Consider the following 10,890-nt stretch of genomic DNA (forward strand, 5'->3'; position numbering starts at 1 on the left):
ATAGTGTCATACATGCTTTTGCATATGTTACAAATTACTTCCACAGATGCAACAAGCTTTACAAAACATTGTGATTATTTTTGCTATAAATAGTTAAATTTTCTTTTGAGGAATAAAAAAAATGCTTTTGTATTTTTTCTTTCTAAGGGAAACCTTGATTTTGCTCATTAGGCTTTTCAACTGATTGGATGAAGCCCACCCACATTATCAAGGATAAACTCTTTTATTTAAAGCCAGCTAATGTTAGATGTTAGCCACATCTACAAAATGCCTGCACAACAATGTCTAGATTAGTGTTTGATTGAGTAAGTGGGTAGCCTAGCCATGCTGACACTTAAAACTAACCACCATGGTTCACCTCTTATTAACATGACACCCGTACTCATCTTCTTAAACCATAGTTAAGTTCAAATAATGGCAGTAACAAAGCCATATTTTTATCTAACATGATACAACTATTCTGCATATACCAAATATGTGGTTGTGTGCAGAAGAGAAGGTGGTGTTGAGTGATGTTCAATCTTCTCCATATCCTAGAATTTAAATAATATAATTAAAGTTAACTCTTATTAATATATCCATGTTAGATTACAAGGGGAAAAAAGAGAGAAGAAAATAAAAATATTTGATATATACATAGAGACATATTGATAATAAAATAAGGAAGAAATACTCATAACAATTACATATCTGCAACTGATCGATCATGTGATTATATTTACAACAACTTGCTTTTACTATTTATCCCATATTCTCTCAGAACTGGTCATGGTTCTTTACCTGATGAAGCAATCCAAACTTTTATTCCAAAAAGGACTGGGCCATTAGTAGTCCTGCCTGCACTGGATTGTGGTAATTTTCCCTTGGGGAGGGTAGTACTAAGAGACCCTAAAGGATCTCCTATATTCCAAGCATACTCTTCGTTCTCTCCACCGTAGCGTAGCAGTCAATTTCCCCTTGGTAATCAGGATTGATCACCCCAGCTGATACAATAACTCCCTACTTTGCCTGTTGATTCAGAGGCATAAGGATCTCAAAGTAGCTGAGAGGTAGCCTTAACTGCCAGGTCAAGTGAATCATTGTTGTATCTACTGGCGGAAGCATTCATCTCTTTGGAACTAAAACCTTTAGACCAGCAGAGAATAAAGTCATGGGGAAGGAAGGAACACTTTTGCTAGTGAATCAATAGGAGTAAGAGTGAGTGGTGCCACTCTTATTTCCGCCCCTTGATTCCTGAACCTATGAACCTTGGCTATTGGAGAAACAGCACCATGTATTAGATGCTGACTTAGAACAAATACAGACTCCTGAGAACCTTGCCCCAGCCCTGCAAGAAATTGACACCTAACTGGTGCTGTAGCTGAGTCTTCAAAAGGCCATTTCACTATTGTATCAAGCCAGCATCTTCAGGATGAAAGGAATATGGAAAGATGAGAAAATTTCATAAGCATGACCCACTGCTACACTTCCATTTGCTGTGAAGCGAGTTCCCTAAATGCATTGCTGTGTGGAACACCAGGGTAATGAATAAGGCATTCTATAAGTCCATGGATGGTAGTTTTGATAGACTTTTGCATGAAGGGAAGACAAATCCATATCCATATTAAGTTTCTACTCCAGTAAGAATAAAGTGTTGTCCCTTCCATGGTGGAAGTGGTCTAGTGTAGTCAACCTGCTATCTGAGAGCTGAATGAATCACTCTGGGGAATGGTGCCTTATCAGAGACTCTGGTTTAGTCTAAGCTATTGGCAGATTGGGCACTCAGAATGGCTGTAGCCACCTAGGCCTTGATTAGTGGAAATTCATGTTGAGCTCACGCATTACCTCCATCCCTGTCACCATGACCACTTTTTTTCATGAGTCCATTGAGCAATAAGAGTAGTAGCTGAGGAAAGAGACTGACTGATATCCATAGAAAAGGTCATCTCATCCACTTGATTATTAAAATCCTTTGTTGAGGCTACCCTACGGTGAGAAGTCACATAAGGGACAAGTATCTTCATTTATTTTTTCAATTCCAAAAATTCTATCTGCACATCTCTTCCCCAGACATCTTTATTATGAAATTTCCAATCATCTTCCTTACAAGTCCCTGACCCTCCAGCCAAACCATTGGTCACAGCTCATGAATTGGTATATAAACTCATACCTCTTGCCATTTCTCCTTCCAAGAAAAATGAACAGTCTGATACATTGCCCAAAGTTCTGTGAGGATTTCTTTTTATCACTGCCCTTCGGGGATGTCCCAGAAAGACACTGCTGTGCTCCAGTTGTCCTATTTTGAATGATGCTTATATATCATGCAAAACCATGTGTAAACTATGCTTAAGTTTCCTTTTCCTTAGTCAACTGATTATAGGGACTCCTCTTCCCTTATAAGGCTGTAGATGCTACCTAGAGAAGGTAATGTAACTGGAGTGGGGACCATCGGCATTTGGGCTACTTCTTCATGTACCTTACTTATAGCACTTCCATTTGATGATTGAGTGCTGCTGTGCACACCCAACTTTATGGCTTGGTGGGTCAGACAACACCCAGTTTATGAGGGGCAGTTCAGGTTTCATGGTAACTTGGTGAACCATGGTTAGAGTTCAGAATTTACTAAGGCCCAGTGTCAGGCTGTTTCTCAAAAGGATAGTAGTTATCCAAAGAGGATGGCAGGGCTTTGCTCCAAAGTTCTAAGGACCCATGCTGTGATTTACCTATAAGGCCTTGAAAAAGGCTCCAAAGAACATCAGCCACTGATACTTCAAGCATCATTGGATCTACTGGATGATATGACCCAATTGGAAGAGAAGCTTGCACAGCAGCCTGGACCTGTTGTAGAGCTTTCTCTTGTTCTGGGCCTTTCTTAAAAGTATTATCTTTTGGAGTCACTGGGTAAATAGGCTGAAGTAGACACTCAAAGTAGAAATAAGTTGCCTCCAAAATCCAAAGAGGCATCCTAGGCATCGTGCCTCTTTTTTGGTTGTAGAAGGAGCCAGAAGCAAAACGTATCCTTTATTTTATAAGGGATAGTGCAACGTGCCCCAAACCTCTGGACCCCTAGAAATCTCATTGAGGTGGAAAGCCTTTGAATTTTTGTTCGATTTATTTCCCACCCTGACACAGAAATACCTTACAAAAAGTATAAAGTAGTTGAGATCTCTACTTACTAGGTCAAATTAGCGTAATGCCATCAGTGTGACACCTTGTAGAAGAGAAAGGTGATCACGATCTCTGTAAACTAAATTATGATGTAAAGTTGGAGAGCTGATATACCCCTGGGTATATCAGTGAAAAACAGTGAAGTTATACTGCTGGCCTTGCTGGCTTGAAGCACACTACTTCTGGTCATGTTTACTAACAGGCATGGAAAAAAAAAGCATTTGAGGGATGAGTAGCTGCATACTAGGTACCAGGGAATGTGTTATTTTGCTTAGGCAATGAAACCATATCTGGAAGAGCAGTTGCAATTAGAGTCACTATGCAGTGAAGTTTATAGTAACCCACTGTCATTTTCTGGAAACTATCTGTTTTCTGTACAGACCAAATAGGCAAGTTTAATGGGAATATGATGGCAATTACCACCCTGCATCTTTCAAATTCTTGATGGTGGCACTGAAAATCTTCCAGAAATACAGTATTGTTTTTGGTTTATTATTTTCTTAGGTAGAGATAGTTCTAGTGGCTTTCACTTGGCTTTTCCTACAATAATAGTTCTGACTCTACAGGTCAGGGAACCAATGTAGGGATTCTGGCAGGTGATAATATATTCTAATTTTGCTTTCCAGAACTGAGTGGAATAACTGCAGGATAGATTCAAAGATGCACTGGACCTACTGCAAAATGTACCTGAACTAAGACTCCATTGATCACCTGACTTGCATAAGCCCTTACTCTGACCAGTAGATCACAGTGACATTCGGATCTCTTGGAGTTTGTATCATTCAGAACCAGTGTCCAGTAATTTCCCAAAGTCTAATTGTTTCCCTTTCTCCATTGCATAGTCAACTGGGTGAAAGGCTCCTAGCTTCCTTTGGGGGAAGGCTAGGAGAAAGATTAACAGTATCAACTTTTGGTAGTGTACCAGGGTCCTTCCTTAAAGTGATATGGCTTTCCCTTCATTCAAGGGATTCTGGTTCTGTAAACTGGCTCAAGTCAGGGAAATTATTAAGGAGCCGTGACTCTTTGTTTTGGTGATTCAATTTAGATTTCTTTTTACTTGACCTGGAACTCTTCTGCTTATATAAATCAAGTATAAATTTAGTAGACTTCCCATCTATTTTTCTTCTAGGGACACCATAATCCACTAGCCAGTGCCATAAGTGTCTGTGAATCAAACTATTCTGGTTATGTATTTGACTCTACTGTCCATTATGGTAATCACACCCACCTTGCCTTTGGCTGTTATGGGCCATCATCTGGTCCCTGCAACTCCAAGATCCAATTAGCCCTCTTGAAATTAAAGATCCCAGTTTAGTAGGTAATTTCTCACCTACAAAGAAGAGCAGCTACAGATCTATTTAAGGATGCTGGGGCTCCCTTCACAAATTTGTTTATTTATTATAGTTGTGGTGAAAGGTGTGTCCTCTGGACTCATCTAAGGTAGGGGAACAGGTCTTACATGACAAATCCACTTTAACATTTTGATTTCTCTAAGTCTTTGGATACCTTTCTTTGTAGTAAGCCAAGACGGTTATTATATTTCACCTTCTATTAGTGTACATCACCTTTTGGTACACGTTACAGCCAACCAGCAAAATTGAGAATGCTTTCTAATGCCTCAACATCAAGTCCAGAATCTCTGCTTAGTGGGCCCATTTCAGCGGAAAGTAAGTTCATTCCGCTTTTATCCCCAAGCTCTTCTTTGTGGGGACTTTTTGAGTACTAATTCAATATCTTATTTGTATAGACCTATTCATATTTACCATTTCTTTTTGTGTCAGTTTTCATAGTCTATTTTATTTAAATTATCTAATTGGTTGGCATATAGTTGTCCATAGTATTCACTTACAGTTTTTTTTATTTTGATAATGTCATTAGTAATGTTGCTTCTTTACTTCTGACTTAAGTAATTCAAGATTTTTCTCCTTTATGCTTAGTCTAGCTAAAGATTTGTCAATTTTGTTGAACTTTCAAAGGACCTACTTTTGGTTTCATTGATTTTCTTTATTGTTTTTCTACTCTTGTCTATTTATTTCTGCTGTAATCCTTTTGTTCTCTCTGTTTTTTGGTTTAGTTTGATCTTTTATTTCTTAAGGTGGAAAATTAGATTATTGAGTTTTTTTATTAACATAGACATTTATAGTTATAACTTCCTTCTAAGCTCTGCTTTTGCTATATACCATAAGTTTTTGTGTGTTCTGATTTTTTTTATCCATCTCAAAATGTTTTCTAATTTGTCTTGTGATTTATTTTTTGACCCATTAGTCATTTAAGAGTATGTTATTTTCCAGTTATTTGTGAATTATTCAAGTTTTTTTCTGTTATTAATTTCTAATGTAATTCTCTTGTAGTCAGAAAAATGTGCTTTATATGATTTCAATTATTTTAAATTTAGTGTAGCTTGTTTTATGGCCTACCATATGGTCTATCCTGAAAAATGTACCATATGGATTCAAAATAATATGTATTCTGTTTGCCGAATACCTCTTTATAGCTGTTTCCTAGATCTGTTTGGTTTATAATATTGTCCAAGTCTTCTATATCCTTGTGGATCTTATTTTTTTCTTTCCTTTATTGAAAGAGGGATATTGAAGTCTCCAACAAGAATTGTTTACTTTTCCTTTCAGTTCTTTCATTTTTGCTTCATGTATTCTGAGGTTCTGTTAGGTTCATTTTATGGTTGTAATGGTTATATCTTCTTGTTAGATTGAACTTTTTATTATAATATGTTCCATTTTCTCTCTAGTAACATTTTTGTTTGTTTTAAAGTCTATTTTGTTTGTTATTAGTATAGCCACTATAGCTTTCTTGTGGTTGCTGTTTGCATGGTATATCTTTTTTCCTCTTACTTTAAACTTACTTGTTTTTTTGAGTCTAAAGTATATTGTTTTAGTCAGCATATCGTTAGATCTTTTTTTAATCCAGTCTAACTACCTTTATTTTTTAATTTGACTGTTTAATCATTCTTATATAGTGCTCATACTAATATGGTTTAATTTATGTCTAATATTTTGTTTTCTATATGTCTCATCTTTTTTTTCCTTTAGTTTCTCCTTTAGTGCTTTTTTCCCCATTAAACAAATATTTTCTATTGTAACGTTTTAATTTCTTTATTGACTTTTTTCTATTTTTTTTGGAGATAGTTTCTTAGTGGTTGCTCTAAGGCTATAATATACATCTTATCAGGATCTACTTCGGATTATACTATCTTAATTCCAGTAAGAGATAGAAATATTATACCTGTAGAGTTCTATTCCCTACTCACTGTGTTTTGTATTATTGTCTCATATGTATATGTATATGTATATGTATATGTATATGTATATATATATGTATATGTATATGTATATGTATATGTATATATATATATAAACATGTTTATGCTATAAACCCATCAATACATTATTATAATTATTACTTTTTATAATTTTATATTTGTTAACAAAGATGAGAGAATAGAGAAGAGCAAGTATATTTTTTATAGAGTTTGTTATATTAATCTTTTTATTTACCATTTTTGTTCTCTTTATTTCTTCCTATGGATTCAAGTTACTGTCTAGTGTCATTTTCTTACTCCAATACAGCTTCGTTCCCACCTACTATTATTGTCAAATATATTATAGGTCCAATAATACAAATATATATGATATATGTGTTGTATATATGTTTAGATATACAACATATGATAGATATATGTTTATATATACTACATGTAATTTGTTTATATATGTTTAGGTATATATGTATATATCAGTTATGCAATTGTTTCTAAGCCAGTTAAGAGAAGAAAGAACAGATACGCACTTGCATTTTATTTTATGATTACCTATGTAATTACTTTGAGCAGAGCTCTTTGTTTCCTTGGGTGGATTTGAATTACTGTATGTTCCATTTGCACTTAGTCTGAAGCACTTCCTTTACAATTTCTGTAAGGTGGGTCTGCCAGCAATGAATCTTAGTTTTTGTTTACCTTGTATTTTTTAATATCTCCTTTGTTTTTGAAACATGATTTTGCTGGATGTAAAATTTTTAGTTGACAACTTCTTTATTCAGCACTTTGAATATGGCTGCCCCACTTCCTTCTGGTCACCATTGTTTCTGATAAGTCAGTTGTAAATCTTTTTGGGATTCCCTCGTATGCAAGAAATTATTTTCCTCTTGCTGCTTTCAAACTTTTCTCTTTGTCTTTTAACATTTTGACTATGATATGCCTGGATGTGAATTTCTTTGTGTTTATCCTGTTGGGAGTTTCATGAGCGTCTTGAATGTATAAATTAATTTAAAAAAAAATAATTTTAGGAAGTGTATTCTGAGGCTCTGCAAGGTTCATTACATATTTACAAAGGTTATACTTTTCTATCAGATTGACCTTTTAATTATTATAATATGTTTCATTTTTTGTCTCTAGTAATTTTTTTTGTTGTTTTAAAGTCTATTTTGTTTGTTATTAGTATAGCCACTGCTGCTCTCTTGTGGTTGTTATTTACATGATATATCTTTATATACTATATATAAGTGGGATGGGGTGGTCATTATTTCTTCAAAACTTTTTCTAGTCCTTTCTCTTTTCTTCATCTGGTGCTACCATTATGCATATATTGTTACACATAATGGTGTCTCATATCTCTCAGGTGCTCCATTTATTTTTTCCTCATCCTCTTTCTCTCTGTTGGCTAGCTCTTTCTTCTGCCAGATGAAATCCATTATTGAGCCCCTGTAGCGAATTTTTCATTTTATTTATTGTACTTTTTAACCCCAAATTTCTATTGGATTCTTTTTATTAATTTCTAACTCTATTTATATTTTCTATTTAATATGACACTGTCATCATACCTTCCTTTGATCCTTTAAGCACTATTTCCCTTCATTATTTTAACATATTTGTAATAGTTGCTTTGAAGTGTTTGTCTAGTCAACATATGGCTGTCCTCAAAAGCATTTTCTGTTGTCTGCTTTTATTCCTGTGTATGGATCAAGCTTTCATATTTTTTGCATATCTTGTAATTTTTTTTTAAAACTGAGCATTTCAGATAATATAGCTACTTTGAATACTGATTGCTCCTTCCCCTAGGCGGGGCGGGGCGTGGTTTGATGTTGTTTGCTTGGTTGCTAGTTTCTTTGTTTAAGTGACTAGGTTGGACTGGTTTGGAGAGGTATATTTCCTGGAGTAGTGTAAACCTTTGATGTTTTTCCTTAGACACAGTCTTGGGCATTTTTATCATCAGAGACAGAGTGGTTTTAACCCTGTTCTCTTTGTCTTTCTCTAACCTCCCTGTAAGCTTCTTTCTGACTGATCTGTCTCTGTTGGTATAACACCCAGCTGTTACACCACTAATTGCTAGCTGATTGCTCTATTGTTTTCTACAATGTTTTGGGGGCATATATCACTTCACAGTTTGATTAACTTAAAGTCAGGGCCTTTGCAAAAGTGAGTTTTTGAGGCCAGTTTTTGAGGCTTTTTTCAAGCACACCATAGCTCATCTTAGCTGTCTCTCCTTCTTCCTGGTTCTCTTTACTAAACTTCCAGCTGATTTATCATTTTGCTTATTGCTATCCTGGAGCCATAAGCCTTCTCTTATTGCTTAACCAACAAAATCTTTACTATTTATAAACATGGTTTTCGGCTTGAGCTTCCCAATCTCTATTGCACGTAAAGTCAGTCTTTTTAGGGAGATAATGGAGCTCAGCTCTATGCTTCCCCTTCTGACAGAACTTCTGTACGACTGCTCTGGAGCTGGAGTTGGGTCAATGGTCCACTTCTCTTGGGCTGATATCCTTGCTCCATGACCACAACTCTGGTCATGGTGGTAATCTCTGGTTTTCTTGTCTTATCTCTTCAGCTAAAGAGTCTCCACCACACAAGTGAACTAGGGTGAGGGTGATCTGAGCCAAGTATTCTGGGCTGGCTATTCCTAGGGTAGAATTGAGTGTAGGCTGGTTGGAGTGTAGGCTGGTTGGAGGAAGGGAGCCCCAGACCTCCGTCTTTTACTCTTCTGCAGTAGAGCTTCTGAAACAAGAAGCTGGGGTGTGAGGAAGGATAGAAACTGCTGGAAATCTGCTCCTCCCAAGGGGAAACTATACTCTTAGACCAAAAGCTGGGGGAGAGAGAGTCCTGTCTTCCTGGCTACAACTGCTAATGGTAGAGCTTCTTTCACACTGAGCCGGTGCAGGGATGGGGTGGGGAGAGCCACGTAAGGGGTGGCTTGTGGCTCAAATAACACAGGCTCTCACTGTCTTACTGAGATTTAGTATATTTTCTTGAATAAATGTTTCTTTGTTTTCTGTGTTCCTTTAGGACAATTTCCAGAGACTTTAGATGGTTGTTTTTATAATTTTCATCAGTCATGGTTATTTCACAGGGGAAAGTGGTATGGTCTGAATCCCCTAAATCCATATCTTGAACTCTAGCTCCCAAGCATAATGATATTAGGAGGTGTGGCTTTTGGGAGGTGATTAGGTGGAGCCCTCAGGGATGGGATTAGTACCTTATAAAGGAGGCTCCAGAGAGATTCCTAACCCTTTCTACCATGTAAGAATGCAACAAGAAGTCTGTGTCCTGGTAGAGGACCCTCACCACCATGCTGGCACCATAATCTTGGACTTCTAGCCTTCAGAACTGTGAGCAATAATAATAATTTTGTTGTTTAAAAGCTATCTTGTCTGTTGTATTTTGTTATAGCAACCTGAGCAGACTAAGACAGAGAATGCATGGGGAGCTTCTCAGACTGTCATTCCAGAAGCGCTTCTTGAATGCTATTGTATCTATGTGTTGATCTTATGTCTGGGAATCTTGCTGAACCATCTCATTCATTCATTTCCTCAACAATTCAATAAATATTTATTAATTACTTTGAGCCTCTCCGAAGACTAGCAATTCTTTCTACTTTTTCCAATTTTTTGCTTCTTTTTTATCTTAGTGAATTAGACAAGATTTTCCAAAACATGGCAAACAGTAGTAATTAAAGCATATATATTTGCTTTGTTCTCTGCCTTTTAAAGAGTCTTTTTTTTATGAATTTTGCTATAAATTTTTAGAAGGTAAACTTTATCAATTTAAGAATCTCATTTATATCCCTGTCTTCTACAAGTTTCTAATAAGAAAGTGTTGAATATTAAATGCTTTTCCATTATCAAGTAATCATGAGTTTTTTGTGTTAATTTTTTTAAGTAGATTGATAGACGCTATAATGCTGAATCATTCTCTAATATTTGTAATAAACTCTAATTATGATGAGTTATTTTTTAAATATATGTTGGATTCTGTTAGTCAATGTTTTCTTTAGAGTTTTCATTTATATTCCTTTGTGAAATTGACCTATAATTTTCTTTCCCTGTATTGTCTTTGTTTGGTTTTGGTATCTAGGTTATACATTTTCCTTCTTTTAAAATTGAAAAAAAATTTTTTTGGTGGGGGGGCAACTTGTATATCATTAAGGATTATTTGTTACTTGAAAGTTTGGTAGCACTCATTTGCCTGGCTTTTGTGTCTGGGTATGAGTTTGGAGAGAAAGTTTTTCTATTACTTTCTCAGTTTCTTCAATATTATTTTTCTAAATAAGTTTTCCATTATTTCACATTAAAATTTTTATATTTTATACTTTTAAAACAATTCATCCATTGCTTCTGGGTTTTGAAATTTGTGTCTGTTTGCTTGTTCATAATATTCCTTAAAGTTATTAAAACATCTTCTATTTCTGTAGTCATTCCTCCTTTTCGATTTTCTATTGCGTTTATTTGCACCTT

The 10,890-nt window shown here is 35.6% G+C and overlaps 1 protein-coding gene across 1 annotated transcript; it reads right to left on the reverse strand.

Moving 5' to 3' along the window:
- Nucleotides 1–900: 900 nt before the first annotated feature.
- Nucleotides 901–4,824, reverse strand: LOC102895188 (putative inactive deoxyuridine 5'-triphosphate nucleotidohydrolase-like protein FLJ16323). Its single transcript, XM_025040085.1, is given in 19 exon segments — nt 901–1,157; nt 1,160–1,312; nt 1,315–1,416; nt 1,419–1,493; nt 1,496–1,576; nt 1,579–1,852; nt 1,854–2,144; nt 2,147–2,205; nt 2,395–2,485; nt 2,487–2,590; nt 2,593–2,616; nt 2,619–2,900; nt 2,903–2,995; nt 2,998–3,175; nt 3,177–3,362; nt 3,364–3,569; nt 3,572–3,607; nt 3,610–3,788; nt 4,730–4,824. Coding segments are annotated over 19 exon segments (2,766 nt in total).
- Nucleotides 4,825–10,890: the final 6,066 nt, after the last annotated feature.

This window comes from Pteropus alecto, unplaced genomic scaffold, assembly GCF_000325575.1.
Source record: "Pteropus alecto unplaced genomic scaffold, ASM32557v1 scaffold398, whole genome shotgun sequence".
NCBI classification, from domain to species: Eukaryota; Metazoa; Chordata; class Mammalia; order Chiroptera; family Pteropodidae; genus Pteropus; species Pteropus alecto.